The sequence below is a fragment of the Schistocerca cancellata genome, chromosome 8, assembly GCF_023864275.1.
Source record: "Schistocerca cancellata isolate TAMUIC-IGC-003103 chromosome 8, iqSchCanc2.1, whole genome shotgun sequence".
Taxonomy (NCBI): Eukaryota; Metazoa; Arthropoda; class Insecta; order Orthoptera; family Acrididae; genus Schistocerca; species Schistocerca cancellata.
The window spans coordinates 546,747,031-546,766,867 of NC_064633.1; the positions used below are offsets into that span (position 1 = coordinate 546,747,031).

General features: G+C 44.1%; 1 protein-coding gene across 5 annotated transcripts in view; it reads left to right on the forward strand.

Annotated features, from left to right (window-relative positions):
• LOC126095046 (eye-specific diacylglycerol kinase) overlaps positions 1-19,837 on the forward strand; it is a 1,048,134-nt gene that overhangs the window by 492,514 nt on the left and 535,783 nt on the right. For all 5 annotated transcript variants that reach the window (XM_049909722.1, XM_049909721.1, XM_049909723.1 and 2 more), the window contains exon 2: positions 12,309-12,450. In XM_049909722.1, coding sequence (XP_049765679.1) covers positions 12,309-12,450 — 142 coding nt within the window. The remainder of the gene's footprint in view (positions 1-12,308; positions 12,451-19,837) is intronic.

The following is a 19,837-nucleotide window of genomic DNA, read 5'->3' on the forward strand; positions in this document are numbered from 1 at the left end:
ATCGCACGGCCGACGTCTTTAATTTCCTGAATGAATATTTCGATGATCGTGTGATTGCTTTAGGCTATCCGAAACATACAGGAGGCGGCGTGGATTGGCCTCCCTATTCGCCAGACATGGACCCCTGTGACTTCTTTCTGTGGGGACACTTGAAAGACCAGGTGTACCGTCAGAATCCAGAAACAATTGAAAAGCTGAAGCAGTACATCTCATCTGCATGTGAAGCCATTCCGCCAGACACGTTGTCAAAGGTTTCGGGTAATTTCATTCAGAGACTACGCCATATTATTGCTACGCATGGTGGATATGTGGAAAATATCGTACTATAGAGTTTCCCAGACCGCAGCGCCATCTGTTGCTGAAAATTGTAACTACTGTAATTTCGAAAGTTTGTCTGCCTGAAAATGTACTGTTGTCCAAGCATATTGCAACAAACGGTGTATTTCTATCGCTGCTCGTTTAGTTTTTATTGCCGTTTCAAATATACCGGTCATTTTTGAAACACCCTATATATACTGCCCACTTTTCAGCTTTCCGCTCTTTGCTGAGGACTAGTTTTCCACTTGAGCTCTTGATATTAACACAGCTGCTTCTCTTTTCTCCAAAGGCCTCTTTAATTTTGCCGTAGACGGTATCTACATTTCCCCTCGTGAAATATGCTTCTGACTCCTTACAGCGCAGTGATTAGACACTGGACTCGCATTCCGGAGGACGACGGCTCAATACCGCATCCAGCCATCCTGGTTTAGGTTTTCCGTGGTTTCCCTACATCGCCCCAGGCAAATGCTGGGATGGTTCCTTTCAAAGGGCACGGCCGACGTCGTTCCCCAACCTTCCCTAATCCGATCAGACCGATGAGCTCGCTGTCTGGTCTCCTTCCTGAAACAATCCAACCCAACTCCTTTCACCTGCTTCATTCGCTCTGTTTCTAAATTTCCTCCTTTCATCAATTAAATTCAATAACTCTTGTGTTATTAATGATTTTCTACTAGGCGTGATCTTGTTTCCTATTAGATCCTCTTTCACCATGAAACTTCTAAATTAAAATTTTCTGCTTATATTGCTGAGTGAAATTGACTATACTGCCTCTTTACTTATTCTTTATCATTACAACACTGACCCACAGAATTTGCCGTGACAAATATAACTCAAATGCAACCTGACTGCACACTGGACTCGCATTCGGGAGGACGACGGTTCAATCCCGCGTCCGGCCACCCTCATTTAGGTTTTCCGTGATTTCCCTAAATTGCTCCAGGCAAATGCCGGGATGGTTCCTTTGAAAGGGCACGGCCGACGTCCTTCCCCGTCCTTCCCTAATCCGATGAGACCGATGTGTCTAGTCTTCTCTCCCAAACAACCCAACCCAACACAATCTGACGCCGTCCGGAGTGGCCGTGCGGTTGTAGGCGCTACAGTCTGGAGCCGAGCGACCGCTACAGTCGCAGGTTCGAATCCTGCCTCGGCCATGGATGTGTGTGATGTCCTTAGGTTAGTTAGGTTTAATTAGTTCTAAGTTCTAGGCGACTGATGACCTCAGAAGTTAAGTCGCATAGTGCTGAGAGCCATTTGAACCACAATCTGACTGCTCAAAAATGATAACCTGACTTCAAAGAATTAGTACAAATAGTGGCCCTGAATAAGAAGAAATCCTAACAACAATCCACACATTTAATAAATCACTTACCTCACAAAAACCTTCATTGCCCCAACCACAGCAATGCCGCAGGCACCAATACTGCCAGCTAAATAAAAGCTTCTAACTACTGAAGGCTCCAACTACGGATGGGCATGTGGTTAGAAAAGGAGAGATTTTGTTGCAAAGCAAACAACGTATTTTTACCTTAATAATGTGACATCCAGTTCCAAAAATTATATAATCATGAATAATATTCACTCTCCAAGTCGGACACGTCCAGATCGTCCACTCACGCTAATACTGCATACCTCGAACACAGTTAATAACTAACCTCTAACCTCCATCACTGCTGACTACTCACACCCAACTTCGGTCACTGCTGGCTGTTCACCTCCAACTGCTAGTCCGACCAGCCACAGTCTCTCACCAAGTGCGCACAGCGCTGTCAGAGTTAGTAATGCAGTCTATCGCGCTGCCAACATAGAGACGCATAAACAGGCTACTTACAACTATTACATCCCCTAAAGTTAGCTATTCTTCTTCTGATGTGTTTATTTCCCTTGTTCTAGTCATCCGTTGCCTAATGGTCCCTCGAAACTCTGTAAACCTTTGGTTCTTTAAAGTTCTCCGGGTCCCATCTCCCTAATTCCCTACCTTTTTGCAATATTTTCAGCTTTAATCCGCAGTTCATAACGAATACACGGCGATCAGAGTCCACATCTGCCCCTGGAAATGACTTACAATTTAAACTCTGGATTCTAAATCTGTGTCACCACTATATAATCAATTTGAAAACTTTCGGTGTTCCCGATCTATTCTACATATACTACCTTCTTTGATGATTCTTAAACCAAGCGTTTTCGATGGTTAAATTATGCTCTGTGCAAAATTTTACCAGGCGTCTTCCTCTTTCATTCCTTTTTCCCAGTCCATATTCACCTACGTACTATCGAATACCAGTCCATAATCACAATTAAGTTTTCATCACCCATAACTACCTAAATAATTTGTTTTGCTTCCTCATATATTTCTTCAATCTCTTCATCATCTGCGGAGCTAGTTGGTATTTAAAGTTTTACTGCTGTCATGATTGTTGGCTTCGTGTCTATCTTGGCTGTTCATAATAGCTTACCTGCGTTCCTATTTTGTTATTCATTATTAAACGTGCTCCTGCATTACCCCTGTTCGATTATGTATTTATAACCTTGCATTCACCTGACCGCAAGTTCTGTTGCTCCTGCCACCGAAATTCACTAATTCGCACTATATCTAACTTCAACCTACCGGTTTCCATTCTTAAATTTTCTAACGTACTTTCGCGATTAAGGGATCTAACATTCCACGCTCCGATCCTCAGAACGCCAGTTTTCTTTCTTGATGATCGCATCCTCCCGAGTAGTCGCCGCCCGGAGATCCGGATGGAGGACCGCCTTACCTCCGTAATACAGGGTGATTCAAAAAGAATACCACAACTTTAAAAATGTGTATTTCATGAAAGAAACATAATATAACCTTCTGTTATACATCATTACAAAGAGTATTTAAAAAGGTTTTTTTTTTCACTCAAAAACAAGTTCAGAGATGTTCAATATGGCCCCCTCGAGACACTCGAGCAATATCAACCCGATACTCCAACTCGTTCCACACTCTCTGTAGCATATCAGGCGTAACAGTTTGGATAGCTGCTGTTATTTCTCGTTTCAAATCATCAATGGTGGCTGGGAGAGGTGGCCGAAACACCATATCCTTAACATACCCCCATAAGAAAAAATCGCAGGGGGTAAGATCAGGGCTTCTTGGAGGCCAGTGATGAAGTGCTCTGTCACGGGCTGCCTGGCGGCCGATCCATCCAGAGTGCTTGAACCAATTTCAGACGATAAGGTTTCATAACTAACCTTTTTCGTAGGACTCTCCATACAGTTGATTGTGGAATTTGCAGCTCTCTGCTACCTCTGCGAGTCGATTTTCCTGGTCTGCGAACAAATGCTTGCTGGATGCGTGCTACATTTTCATCACTCGTTCTCGGCCGTCCAGAACTTTTCCCTTTGCACAAACACCCATTCTCTGTAAACTGTTTATACCAACGTCTAATACATCACCTATCAGGAGGTTTAACACCATACTTCGTTCGAAATGCACGCTGAACAACTGTCGTCGATTCACTTCTGCCGTACTCAATAACACAAAAAGCTTTCTGTTGAGCGGTCGCCATCTTAGCATCAACTGACGCTGACGCCTAGTCAACAGCGCCTCAAGCGAACAAATGTACAACTAAATGAAACTTTATAGCTCCCTTCATTCGCCGACAGATAGTGCTTAGCTCTGCCTTTTGTCGTTGCAGAGTTTAAAATTCCTAAAGTTGTGGTATTCGTTTTGAATCACCCTGTATTTTACTCAAGAGGATGCCGTCATGATTTAACCGTACAGTAGAGCTGCGTGCCCTCGGGCAAAATTGCGGCTGTAGTTTCCCCCCTCTTCCAGCTGTCCGCAGTACTGTCTGTTGCGATGGCCCAGTCGCGTTCGTCTCGCGCATGGACCGCAGCCAGAGCACGCAACCCAAGTGCCGGAGACACGGCCTGTAGGCGTCACGTCACGTCACGTCACGGCGTGAGCAGCGAGTCCGCCCAGCGTTTCTGTGGCAGCGCAGCGTGTCGCCCCTCACGTTGCCAAACCTCGGCGCTGCACGCTCACTCACCGTCACCGTATCTACGACTCCTGACCGAAACCTGTTCCGCGTACTGACCTCCCCATACGTCCAGATCACTGGCCGACAGCCCGCTGAAACGTCCCCTTAGAACCATTATACACGACTGTGCTGATAAACCTCTTACACTATTTGCTTTTCAAACAGCTGAGCAAAACTGAACGTACTCAAACATTCACTAAAGTGACACACAATATTTTTAGCGTAACGCAATCTGACTATCAAAGATCCCTGCAAAAGAATGGCCCTGAGTAACATTAAACTACACCTTTCAGAAATCACTTACCTCACAAAAATCTTCATTACTCGAACTACTGCAATACAGCGAGCGCCACTACTGCCAGCTAAATAAAAGATTCAAACTACGGAAGGCACTAACTACTGATAGGGATAGTTAGCAAATGAAAGATATTAATAGAGAACAAACAATGTATTTACCTTAATAGTCATATATAGCAGTTCATGACAAATTTCAAAACTCCATCTCTCTCCCCACATTAACCACTGCTGGCGGCTCACCTCCAACTGCGCAACGCTACGCACTGTTCACATCCAGCTGCCGCTGCCCAACACTACAATGGCAGACAACAATGCAAACTAGCCACAGACTGCACACAGCACAGCCAGTGATTTTCATATAGAGCGCTACGTAACGTTGCCAATAAGAAAACATAAACAGCCTACTTACATAAAGAAAACATAAACAGCCTACTTACACCGCTTACGGCGCGAAACAGAGCTTACTTTTCTTCTTCACCGACTATTCATTACTGTAAACGAGCGAGGGATTTACGTGTATTTTATACATACAGTGTGGTCCATTGTTAGTGACTGGGCCAAATATCTCACGGAATAAGTATCAAACGAAAAAACTACAAAGAACGAAACTCGTCTAGCTTGAAGGGGCCGCTATGGTTGGCCCGCTACATGGCGCTGCCATAGGTCAAACGGATATCAACCGCGTTTTTTTTTTAAATAGGAACCCCCATTTTTTATTACATATTCGTGTAGTACGTAAAAAATATGAAGATTTTAGTTGGACCACTTATTTCGCTTTGTGATAGATGGCGCTGTGAAAGTAACAAACGTATAAGTACGTGGTGTCACGTAACATCCCGCCAGTACGGACGGTATGTGCTTCGTGATACATTGCCCGTGTTAAAATGGAACGTTTACCAATTGCGGAAAAGGTCGATATCGTGTTGATATATGGCTAGCGTGATGAAAATGCCCAACGGGCGTGTGCTATGTATGCTGATCGGTATCGTGGACGACATCATCCAAGTGTCCGGACCGTTCGCCGTATGGTTACGTTATTTAAGGAAACAGGAAGTGCTCAGCCACATGTGAAACGTCAGCCACGACCTGCAACAAATGATGATGCCCAAGTAGGTGTTTTAGCTGCTGTCGCGGCTAATCCGCGGATCAGTAGCAGACAAATTGTGCGAGAATCGCGAATCTCAAACACGTCGGTGTTGAGAATGCTACATCAACATCGATTGCACCCGTACCGTATTTCTATGCACCAGAAATTGCATGGCAAAGACTTTGAACGTCGTGTAGAGTTCTGCCACTGGGCACAAGAGAAATTACGGGACGATGACAGATTTTTCACGCGTTCTGTTTAGCGACGAAGCGTCATTCACCAACAGCGGTAACGTAAAGCGGCATGATATGCACTATTGGGCAACGGAAAATCCACGATGGCTGCGACAAGTGGAACATCAGCGACCTTGGCGGGTTAATGTATGGTGCGGCATTATGGGAGGAAGGATAATTGCCCCCATTTTGTCGATGACAATCTAAATGGTGCAATGTATGCTGATTTCCTGCGTAATGTTCTGCCGATGTTACTACAAGATGTTTCACTGCATGACAGAATGGCGATGTACTTCAGGCATGATGCATGTCCGACACACAACTCGCGTGCGGTTGAAGCGGTAATGAATGGCATATTTCATGATAGGTGGATTGGTCGTCGAAGCACAATACCATGGCCCGCACGTTCACCGATTCTGACGTTCCCGGATTTCTTTCTGTGGGGAAAGTAGAAGGATATTTCCCATCGTGATCCACCGACAACGCTTGACAGCATGCGTCAGCGCATTGTCAATGCATGTGCAAACATTACGGAAGGCGAACTACTCGCTGTTCAGAGGAATGTCGTTACACGTATTGCCAAATGCATTGAGGTTGACGGACATCATTTTGAGAATTTATTGCATTAATGTGGTATTTAGAGGTAATCAGGCTGCAACAGCATGCGTTCTTAGAAATAAGTTCACAAAGGTACATGTATCACATTGGAACAACCGAAATAAAATGTTCAAATGTAGCTACGTTCTGTATTTTAATTTAAAAAACCTACCTGTTACCAACTGTCCGTCTAAAATTGTGAGCCATGTGTTTGTGACTATTACAGCGCCATTTATCACAAAACGAAAAAGTGGTCCAACTAAAACATTCATATTTCTTTGCGTACTACACGAATATGTAATAAAAAAATGGGGGTTCCTATTTTAAAAAAACGCAGTTGATATCCGTTTGACCTATGGCAGCGCCATCTAGCGGGCCAACCATAGCTGCCCCTTCAAGCTACACGAGTTTCGTTCTTTGTAGTTTTTTCGTTTGATGCTTATTTCGTGAGGTATTTGGCCCGGTCACGATCAATGGACCACCCTGTATATTTAATCAAACCAGCAAACCACCCATCCCTGTTCTTTAAAGAATGGAATTCCAGTGTATAAAACGTCATACCTCCCGGACTAGGTGTCGCGCAACGTCAAGTGAAAGTGAAGATAGTGAGAGGGATTTTGTGTATGATAAATCCCTTCCCTCGAAAATTTTCTTCCTTCACACCTCACTGATACGATTTGCCCTAAGACTGCAGGACACGCGAGGTGCCTAGTAGCTTCCCGCCCTGAGTCAATTCCGTAAGTTCACCAACGCGCACTCTTTTATAATTGTTGTCCAATGCGCAAAAGCAGCACGTAGGTCGGTGGATCCGTTATCTTGAGGCTGTAATAAACGGTTAGCGAGGAACTGGTACTGTATGAATAATTACGGTTTGAATTGGTTTATTTAAACAGGATGCCCTGTACTTTTTATTATCAGAATGTAAGAAACTGCACATTTATGGTCCACATTATGAATCACAAATAATTTCCATTCTTCTCACTTTCACAGAGAATAAACAAAATAATGAACTAGGTTTTGCCTACTTACTATCAAACTAGATTGCAATTACATGTTAAAAAACCAGAGATTGCTGTTTAAGCTCTTAACCAGTACCGTCCGCGGCAGACGTGTCTGCCCTCCTCAAGTGGTCTCATATTTACAAAACCAGAGGGCACCGGCCGAGCTCTGATCTTACAGCCGAACCACTTCGCCCGCCATTCAAATTAGGAGCGACGCGAAGGTCTCTGAGGTTCTTCGTGTGCCTTTTCGTTTAGCAGCTGTTCATTATTCTACTGGTTATTAACACATTTGAAATAACGAAATGATAGCCTCCTATTGAGAGATGCTTTTATGTGAAATGCAAGTAAATTCACTGTTTAGTTTTTGCAATATTAATAACAGAAATTCATCATTTTGATTCGCTACTTCCGAACACGGAGAAGGATCATAATTTAGGCGAGCTTTCTCAAGATACACGTACTAAATAAACTAAGTGTCACCGGTATCTCACACCACATTACGTAATCTTCCCACTGCTACCTTCTCAACTGCTCTAAGAAGAGCTTCTTACAGTTGAAAATGATGGCTGTAAGGCCAGAAATATTACAGCACAACGAAATAGCTTTGCAGTAACATCTTGTGATATACAAGGTGATTCCGTGATGATGACGCAAACTTCCAGGGATGATGGAGAAGTGTAAATGTACAGTTGGAGGGAAGGGGCCCAGGTCCGGTATTGAGTCGAATGTTATTGGCGAAAATCTATCTGATACGTCTGACAGTGGACCTCGTACCCTGCAAGCTCTTTGCTTTTCATCAGCGTGGAAAACAGCAAAGGTCATCACCCTACCCAAACCAAATAAAAACCTGCTCCTTCCCGAAAGCTACAGGCCCATCTCTCTCCAAACTGGCCAGAGTAAAATACTGGAACTAATAATCCTTTCACCCCTCCGTCAATTCCTGACTGAAAACAACATCCTCATGCCAGAACAGTTTGGTTTCCGCGCTGAGCACTCCACTACTCAACAATCCCTTCGCTTGGTACATTTGTCTGGCCAGAGCAAGGAGAGTAGCAACAGGAGCAGTGTTCCTAGACATAGAAAAAGTATATGACCGCGTCTAGCACGATGGCCTAATCTACAAACTTGTAGGTGCCCAGCTCACATAACCTGGATCATTGACTCCTTCCTTACAGGACGTCAGTTCTTCGTAAGGAACGGAGACCAGTCCAGCCAGACACGACAGATTGCGGCAGGAGTACCGCAGGGCTCGGTTTTAGGTCCTGTCCTCTATACCATATTCACAAATGACAACCCTAGGCAGATTGGCGGAGAGATTGCTCTCTATGCGGACGACGCCGCCATATACAGAAGCAGTCGGAGCCTCCTCCTCCTCATACACCGCCACCTCCTGTAACATCTCGACAAAATAACCCAGTGGTGCAACCGCTGGAAAATTAAAATCAACCCTGTGCAAAGTGCCAAGCTATCTATTACACCCCTAAAATCAAACTCCCGGATCGTCAACTCACAATTGAAGGCCGAGAATTAAATCATTTACCTGGGGGTCGAAATAGATATGGGACAGGCACCTCACTACTGACGCAAATAAGGGCTGCACCCTATTCTGTAGGCTGTATCCACTCCTGAAAGGCGATGGTATAACCATCCAATGCAAACTCCTTCTCTGGCGTCAGCTCATACTTCCAGTCATCCTATATGGCTCGGAAGTGTGGTCTATGGCGTCAATCACAGCAGTTTCCCGACTGCAACGTCTCCAGAATAAAGTTTTCCATGTGATCTCTGACGCGGGCAGATACGTCCCTAACACACACATAAGGGACCTCCTAGGCCAACCTACCATCTACACACTTATTCAAGAAAAATCCACAAAATTTTACGAAGCAACACAAACTTCGCCCCACTTTCTCGTACAAAATTTCGGAAATGAACCACCAGAAGCTTCTCACAAACGCCCAGCATTAACCCTTACACGCCTCTTTAGAGATCAATAACACGTACATAAAACACCAAACAAGCTTACACACAGAAAACACGCACACAACCCTAATCCCTCATTTCAAGAAAACCCCTAGCGCATTCCGAAGTCAGACGTGTACAACAACAACACTCATAGCCTCGTCGCTTTTCATATTTTAAGAAAACAATATTCAGTAAACATGGGCTCTAAAGCGCATATCTTAAGAACTATCAGCACTTGTTTCGTAGAAGAGTTGTGGTTATAGGAACAGAGATGAAAAACTGCTCATAGCTCCTCATAAATACAGTTTAGAGCGCGTGTTGACTGGATATTTTTTCTTGTTTTGGCCCGTACTGCCTCCTTCCAAAATACGGAAATCAAAGACCTTGCACTAGAAGAGGTCCACTGGAAGAGGTATCCGAACGATTTTTGCTTATAACATTCGACTCGATCAATTCCGGACCAGGGTCTCATTCTTCAAACTGAACGTTCTCTATAATCCCTTTACAACATAATCACGGAATCGCGCCGTATCTGGATGCTATCTGAAAAAAACTGTGTTGCGAACATATTACTAATAAAGAAGTAATACAGGGTTATTACAAATGATTGAAGCGATTTCACAGCTCTACAATAACTTTATTATTTGATATATTTTCACAATGCTTTGCACACACATACAAAAACTCAAAAAGGTTTTTTTAGGCATTCACAAATGTTCGATATGTGCCCCTTTAGTGATTCTGCAGACATCAAGCCGATAATAAAGTTCCTCCCACACTCGGCGCAGCATGTTCGAAAGCATCGTTGATGCGAGCTCGCAGTTGTGGCACATTTCTTGGTAGAGGAGGTTTAAACACTGAATCTTTCACATAACCCCACAGAAAGAAATCGCATGGGGTTAAGTCGGGAGAGCGTGGAGACCATGACATGAATTGCTGATCATGATCTCCACCACGACCGATCCATCAGTTTTCCAATCTCCTGTTTAAGAAATGCCGAACATCATGATGGAAGTGCGGTGGGGCACCATCCTGTTGAAAGAAGAATTCGGCGCTGTCGGTCTCCAGTTGTGGCATGAGCCAATTTTCCGCGGGCTACGCGTGAAACTTGCCCGCACGCGTTCAACCGTTTCTTCGCTCACTGCAGGCCGATCCGTTGATTTCCCCTTACAGAGGCATCCAGATTCTTTAAACTTAGCATACCATCGCCGAATGGAGTTAGCAGTTGGTGGATCTTTGTTGAACTTCGTCCTGAAGTGTCGTTGCACTGTTATATGACTGACTGATGTGAGTGCATTTCAAGCACGACATACGCTTTCTCGGCTCCTGTCGCCATTTTGTCTCACTGCGCTCTCGAGCGCTCTGGCGGCAGAAACCTGAAGTGCGGCTTCAGCCGAACAAAACTTTATGAGTTTTTCTACGTATCTGTAGTGTGTCGTGACCATATGTCAATGAATGGAGTTACAGTGAATTTATGAAATCGCTTCAATCATTTGTAATAGCCCTGTACATTAAAACAACATAGCTGGTGCTGAAGCGCTACTCCGTGACCTTCAAAAATGTAGTAAGCGATAACCTTCTTTCCCTTCGTTATCTACCGGGGGTGGGGGTCAGGGCGATGTCAGCTCTAAGAACTATCGAAAACTTTTGAAATTTGTGCAAAATTGGTTGTAAGTAGCCAAGTGCTCGTATACTCAAAATTTGAACGAATAGAGTTCGCGAAGTTTTCGCGCCACGAGTGATTTTGCCTGATCACATACGCACAGTTTGTTACTTTTAATACTTAACGATTATACCTGTTAGTGAAGAGATTATGACAGCATTTAAATTTTTTAATTCGCTCAATAATTATATGTAATACTGAAAATGAAACTTCCGTTACCCACAAAGCCGCCGCTGAGTCCGTCCGCCATGAACCACGTTACTCATTTAGTAATTCTCCCCACATTTCAGTTCCACCCGTTCAAAACATTTGGAGCGAAGCTCTTCATTATCTTTCGCCAAACAGTAGCGTAATGCGTGACTTCGCTGCTATCACTACATCTAACTCCATGCTCCGCAAACAATAGTAAAGTACATGGCAGAGGAATGTAGGTCTATTAGAGCTTCGTCCCGTTCCAGTCGCGCATGGAGAGTCACTGACACCATTTTCGCGCGTTGTCTAATTTGGAAACTTACTGACCGATTGAAACAGTGTGTCGGACCGGTTCTTAAGTCCAGAAATTTGTCAGTCACGGGCAGTGCTCTTAGCAACTGAGATATCCATCCACGACTCACGACGTGTGTGTGTGTGTGTGTGTGTGTGTGTGTGTGTGTGTGTGTGTGTGTTTACTTGTTGCCTGTGGGATGTCGGATGATAGCCATATAAAGTATGAGTCCTCAGATTCAGCTTCTTAGATTTCTCCAGTCTGGATGAGCACTGACGTCTGGAGATGGCAGATCTGCTAGACAGAAAACTTTCTGAAGTGGTGTGGACCTCAAACAACGTGCAATGAGTATGCAGGTCTCATTTATGGCGACATCTACTTGACTGCCGTGATTAGATCTGCGCCAGACTGGACATTTGTATTATGCAGCTGATCAACAGAGCTATAGTCGTAACGTTCAAATGTGCTTGTCGACTCGCTATACTGTCACGGACGTTATACGCAATGGCAGTACGAAACACATGACTCTGGCAGGTGAATGGTAAAAATCTGAACAAAAGAGATACTGAATCGTTTATATTTCTTTGTGTTTAGTTCCCGTAGCTATCCAGTTTGTTGTGTGAGCAGTGAGTTGACGAGTGTGCGTTCGGTGTTCGCAGGAAAGCGGTTGGCAGCGACGGTTCGGAGAGGGTTCTGCGTTCGACGCCCGACTGGGGCGAGGGCGCCCTCAACGGGGACCACCTGTGGGTTCCCACATCTGCCTCTGGGGACTTCTGCTACGTGGGCGACGCCGACTGCTCGGTGAGTAACCGCGTGTGCGCATTACAGTCGCCACAGTCTGATTAAAATTACTTGATAGCTGACACGTCACGGCCTGGAGCTGGTTTCATCCAGTCGGAGCGCTCAGCGTTACGCACGAACCGTTCGCCGCTGCCAAAGTGCCACAACAGTTGGTCAGTTCACCTTGTCCGGCTTTGTTTCTTGTTGTTTGGATCCCGAATCCTGGATCTGGTCTTTTAATATCGTATTTCATCACGCTCGGTAACCATAAAGGCGCGCGCGCGCGCACACACGCGCACACACACACACACACACACACACACACACACACACACACACACACACACACACACACACGATGCTGACGATATACGCGGGTTTCAAACACAGCACTGACTAAACGCTACTAGATCCTTCTGCACAAGACGCGATTTAAGATCACATATACAGTTATTATGTACACAGAGATCGGCTCGTATTAGACAAGTTTCGCACGACATTACGCGAAACGAAACTTTTGAAGGCTGCAGTTCATCTTTGCTACTGCAATATGAGTTACAAATGCAACAATTTTAAGCATGGTAGTGTCGTCGCGTAGCTGTTAGCACAGTAATTATTCGTGTAGAAGGTCGTAGGTTCGAAACTCCTGAAGGACAACTAAGTTTTTTTTATTTCTAAATCTAATTATTAGTTTTATTCAGTTACTTGATTTTAAAGTATTTTTCAAATTTCTAATACTTTGCCGCGTCGTTTCCAGTATCGTATTCACTTTTTTATTTTCCGTTATTTTCTTCCTATTATTTTTTCATCGTTTGGAATCTACCAGTATCGTCTATAATCTACAACCAGGAGCCAAGCAGGACTGATCACCGATCGATGAAGCGGCAGTTCGTGTATCCAGTGTAAGGATAGTTTGAGATTACTAATGAATGATAGCGAGAAACTGCAGTTAGTTTTTCAGCGCCGAAACTCGGAGAGGTTAGCTTTAATCGCCAAGAACAAAGCGATCGCGATTTCAGTCCTGTCGCAGATTGCTGCCTGCCGTTTTCTCGGACACATTGCAAATAACGAGGCAGTGTTTAGGTTAGGACATCGGTTTAAATTCATAGCTACTGGACAGTTCAGTCGTTGGTCACTGAAAGCCAGCTGTCGATGAAGCATCTCGCATTTCCGTCACACCTCGCGGCGGCCGGTTGCAGCATGTTCAGCGTTAAATATTAAAAAGCCTGTGCGAAGTGACCAGCCGTGTTCTGTGTCACCTATAACCGAGCAGTAGCCGGCAGCCGATGTGGCAGCACTGTGGCGGCAAGCGACAGGCGTTAACCATCAAGTAATTTTATTCAGACTGCTCAACTGGTGCTGCAACTTTTGAGTAATGGCCCATTTCCCATCGAGGAATAGTCAGTTGAGAGAACAACAACTTGTGAAGAACTTTTTCTCCTTGACTTTGTGATGTACAAGAAAGCTGAAAGAGTAAAATGTGAAAATATCCCATGTATTTTACTTGGATAACTTCGAGGTTTATATTTTACATTTTTCGGCAATATAGTGCTGATGAAAGTAAAATTTTCAGCTATCTTCGAATGTCAAAATCATCATTTACGGTTTGCTTCGCTACGTGTATCCGGTGATTTTCAATTACCTTTTATTAATTAAACGGTTTGAAAATAATGGAAAAGCAAGTACAGCACTTTTGGGTGAAAGGTGGAACTTCGTTACAAAGGCTGATGGTAAATTTTATAGAGAATTCCGAAGTGGCGAGGGAGTAGCGGGTTAAAAGTGAGAGAATTGTTCTTGCACAGTAGATACTGCAGCGAATTCTCTAAAGTTTTTGTGTTTTGTCTTGAAAGGTGGTAATTCTGTTGACTCTTATCCATCATAGTATTCGAAGTATTTTTATATCAACTTGAAATTTCTCGTCCTCTGTCAGAAGTTTTTAATGTAGGAATTAAAGAATGAGAGAAAGAGCAAAGTTCTTACCCTTGTTCGTCTGTTCTTTTGGCGTAGGGCCTACAGCAAATATTCCTGAGAGTCTATTATCCCCATCCGCATCCCCCTCCCCTTTCCTCTCTCTGCTGTCGTCTCTTCACGATCTCTTGCAGCTATGTTACTTTCACTGATCCGCTGAGCCATAATGGCCTTCGAAAATAGCCACTTGTCAAACTCTTAAGTACTGTGGCATGTCGAAATTTAGTTTACATAAACCATGCACGGAATAATATTAAAAAAAAACTATAAAACAAATCGCTAAAGAAGCCACAATGAAAGAAAAGACAGTGTTGCTCAAAATCAGCGATCTCTGTTAGCGGTAACGCCAGAATTATGCATAGGCGAGAAGTGGTTGGAGAAATGTGCACAATCAAAGGTGTTTATTACTTATGTCATTATCTAGAATGTTGGCACTTGAGCGTATGCCAAGTAATGTCTTTTTAACAATCTGACTTTTGTCGTGTTCTATTTCATCGTTTTTTATTACTGTATTGCCTTGTATACGTTATAATCTCATTACAGACTTCAACTGTTGTAGCCCCCTTTATTTTATGCTGTTCAATTAATCATTGAAAACTAGTGTATGCCTACATTAGCGACATCTGGTGAACTTACGACACAAACATCTTGTGGCTACTGTACGGCAGCTTGTTTTAAGCAGTAGTACTACTGACAACATGACTCGTGCATATGATGTAATTTACAAATATTTGACGATGCTGGTGCTGATTTTGCATTTAAAAGTTGACGATGCCACTACGGCTGCAGTACATTAGGACTTCGTTTTTATAAAACTGGTATGCCTCTTCATACTTAAAGAGCACAAAAGCATATATATGTCAGTAGTAGTTTTCATTATGGTTTATTTAATGTTTTTCAGCTGTAGACAATCTGCAAGTGTATTTATTAAATGAAACAACAAGTTCACTGTTACCAGTCACCGTTTTATTTATTTCCACGACGCGTTTCGAAGGTTTAAACCTCCATCATCGGGTGGACTTACATTAGTAAGTATTACATTTGTGTGTGTGTTGTGTTACGATTTTTGGAGGAACTTGTGGCACTGCCTTCAGTGATCACAGGTTCCTTTTGCTGTCGTAACACATCACATGTATACTGCCACAAGTTCCTCCAAAAATCGTAACACAACACACACACAAATGTAATACTTACTAATGTAAGTCCACCCGATGATCGAGGTTTAAACCTTCGAAACGCGTCGTGGAAATAAATAAAACGGTGACTGGTAACAGTGAACTTGTTGTTTCATTTAATGTCAGTAACAGTCACGGTAAAGCCTAACCTAAAAATGTTCGCATTTAAAGTGTATTTATGTTTTTTCCAAATTTTTGCTGCAGATCTGATGTCATTATAGACCGAAACCGGTAATCTGTTAACAAATAATTTGTGACCATAGACGTAAATTAAAGGAAATTTATAATAAATACATTACTAAACCACTGTAGCAGCAATGTGGATTTCATTACATCATGTCTCTTAAGAGATATTTTCAACACTGCGCGCCAATTGGCTCTTAGCACTATGGGACTTAACATCTATGGTCATCAGTCCCCTAGAACTTAGAACTACTTAAACCTAACTAACCTAAGGACAGCACACAACACCCAGCCATCACGAGGCAGAGAAAATCCCTGACCCCGCCGGGAATCGAACCCGGGAACCCGGGCGTGGAAAGCGAGAACGCTACCGCACGACCACGAGATGCGGGCTGCGCGCCAATTGGATCGTAAATAAATTGAAGTGTTACCAACTCTTTTCTGAAACTATTTGTCTGTAGTGTAGCTAATGCGGGAGTAAGACATGGACGATTAACAGTGCAGACCAGAAGGGAATAGAGGCTTGTCAGATATGATGCTACGGTAGAATGCTGAAGATAACATGAAGATAAACAAACAGAAATAAACACCGTCCGTACAGGTCTCGGAAGGCGCAACAATACCGACCGCACGCCATGTCATCCTCAGACCCTAGGCGTCACCGAATGCGTATACGGAGGGGCATGTGGCCAGCACAGCGCTCTCCTGGCTGTTGTCAGTTTTCGTCACCGATGACGTCACCTATCAATCAAGTAGCTGCTCACAAGGGCTGAGTGCACTCCGCTTGCCAACAGCACTCGGCAGACCCTTACGGTGACCCAAGCAAGTGCTAGCCAAGCCCGTCAGCGTGTAACTCTGGTGATCTGACAGGAACCGGTGTTACCACTGCAGCAAGGTCGTTGGCATCATGAGCAGTTAGGATAACTAAGAAAGAGCCGGCCGGGGTGGCCGAGCGGTTCTAGGCGCTACAGTCTGGAACCGCGCGACCGCTACGGTCGCAGCTTCGAATCTTGCCTCCGGCATGGATGTGTGTGATGTCCTTAGATTAGTTAGGTTTGAGTAGTTCTAAGTTCTAGGGGACTGATGACCTCAGAAGTGCCATAGTGCTCAGAGCCATTTGAACTAAGAAAGAGGTGGTGAATACCGGTAGGGGAGAAAATTTATCTATGCCGCAACTTGGCTGACAGAAGGGGTCAGTTGTAAAAACGCATCATGAAGCATCAAGAATAATTCATTGGGTCATAGAGGAAGTGTGTTAGACATGGAATTTCTAGAGGAAAACCGTGGGTTGACTGCAGTAAGCATGTTCAAATGGATGTAGGTTACTGAAGTAGCTATGCAGAGATGAAGAGGCTTGCACAGGATAGCCTAGGCTCTAGAGCTGCATCGAACCAATCTTTGAACTGAAGAGCATAACGAAAAACGACCCCGATGCAGTACAGTTCGAATCTGTTCGGAGGTAAAATAATCTCCTTTGACACGATGTGTCATAAATATGTTCTAACAGACCGAGAAATTTTCGCCTTGCCGTCATAAATACCAGTGCGGTGAATCCTCGACAAGATGGAGGTAGCCACGCCTGAGAGTCTTGTTAGCGCGAGGCGTGAGGCAAGAGCCGGCTGTTATGCACCTCGGAAAGGTGTCTGCAGCCACGCATGACCTGCTTTTACCGCATACTCGAAGCTTACGTGTCGGAGAAGGGCGGGTGTATCGTGTTACCTAGACGCCAATCTCTAGGGGAACAGTCTGAGCTGTGACGCATTAGCCGTTTGTTACCAGATACTATTCGCCAGCGCAACTACAAGTACTATGTCCGTTCAAAAAAATTCGGGAACTTCATAATTTCGCGCCAGTGGTGTGTGGGAGCGACACGTCGTTGGCATCCCTGCTGCACACGCCTCTGTTTAATGAGTAACTGACTGGTTTCATTGTTGTTTGTCTGTTAGTTATTCTTCGGTGCTGTATTGAGTAGAACGTTGTGACGCAGTTTGCGAATTTCGAGATGGCAGAGTTAGAGGAGCAACGCGACTTTTTTTTTTCTTTTTTTTTTCCACTTGCCGCCCTGATTTTACGACCCACCACCTAAGTGCTTAAGGTGGGTCTATTTTGACCACTTGGCCGCTACGACCGGTGTGCGGATACTGATGTAGTTGATGAAACTCACACCAGTTCCCGCATCCGGTCGCACCGTTGCCCGTGTCCCGCCACGTGGAGGCGGGTCTGTGCTTTTTTTTTCTTATTTCTTTCTTTACTTTGGCAGCTTTCCCAAAACCGATTTAACAAAATTTTACAAAATTAAATTTTGAATTACAAGAAGGAAATACATGGAATAGTTTAGACTGAAGAGGAGAAAAGACGATAGGAAAGGAAGAGATGATAGTCCCACCACCGTAGGGGACTGAGGATGAGCGCCTTGGGATTTATCTTCAAGCCTCTGATCCTCAGTCCCCTAACCTTAGCCTAGGAAGTTCTATTATATTCTATTTATGGCGATTGATATCTCTATTTATGTTCTATCTGGTTACTTGTATACAGGTTTAGAGTGCCGTGGTAGCTGATGGCAATTGCGACGGTGCGCCGACACTGTTTATGTCTAATTTCATACATTAATCTATTGTCAGTTTTAGGTCTACTTATGTAAGTCTATTGCATGTCAGTTGTTTTATATTGAGACTTAGTTTAGCTCTTCCACACTATGGTGTCTGTCTGGGTGCTGCATATAGGTTTATTGTCTGTGTGGTCTTCCGTTCCTGTACTCTTTGTGACATTCGTCAGAAATTTTGTCCGTTAGTGCGTTCAGTATGTCCCAAAGTTCTGGTGTTCTGATCGCATCGTATATGTGTTCCTCTGTCTGTAGGTGTTGTATCCCAGGTGTGTTCCTGTGCTGTCTGTATTTCCCGCAGAATAGGATTGTGTGTTCGGGGGTTCCCATACCTCCACATGTACACGTTGATGTGTCTCTAAGACTCACGCGATTTAAGTGCGTGGGATAAGGTCCGTGGCCAGTCAAGAAATGCACCATGCCGCGGCTAGGATCGGCATGTTTCATTCTTAACCTTTCCGTTATGTTCGGAAAAAATGTATAGACTCTCCGTCCCTTATCGCTTGTGCCCCATTCCTGTTGCCATGTGTCGATTTTCCATTTTTTGAGGTCCCGCTTATTGTTGAGCGGGGAACCAGTCAATATGCAGCGCGACTGCATTAAATCTTGCGTGAAACTCAAGAAAACCATTACAGAGACAGAGCAAATAATGCAGGAAGCCTACTGTGATGAGTGCTTAAGCCACACTAGATGTTACGAATGGTTTAAAAATGACCGGACTTAAGCTATAGATGTCCTTCGTTCAGGACACCCTTCGACATCTACCGACGACGCTCGTGTCAGGATCGTCGACGAAATTGTGCTACCGAATCGAAGACTCACTGACGGAGAGATTGCAGGAGAATGTAACATTTCACTTGGATCATGTCACAATCGTGGAAAGCATCGTGTTGCTGCCAAGTTCGTACCACGGTACATGAGTCAAGACAGAAGACCTTCCCGTCGCAATCTGTGAAGAACTTTTGCACCGCGCAAATGAGAACGACGTGTTTCTTAAGAGAGTCGAACTATTGATGAGACGTGGGTCTACGGTTATGATTTTAAGATCAAGATTCAATCTTTACAATGGGTCGGGAAAGGTTATCCAAGACGAAAAAAAAAAAAAAAAAAAAACCTCGTCAGGTCAAATGTCAAACACATGCTTATACACCACTGGCAATTAAAATTGTTGCACCACGAAGATATCGTGCTGCAGACTCGAAATTTAACCCACAGGACGAAGATGCTGTGATATGCAAATGATTAGCTTTTCAGAGAATTAACACAAGGTTGGCGCCGGTGTCGACACCTACAACGTGCTGACATGAGGAAAGTTTCCAACCGATTTCTCATACACAAACAGCAGTTGACCGGCGTTGCCTGGTGAAACGTTGTTGTGATGCCTCTTGTAAGGACGTGAAATGCGTACCATCACGTTTCCGACTTTGATATAGGTCTGATTGTAGCCTATCGCCATTGCGGTTTATCGTATGGCGACATT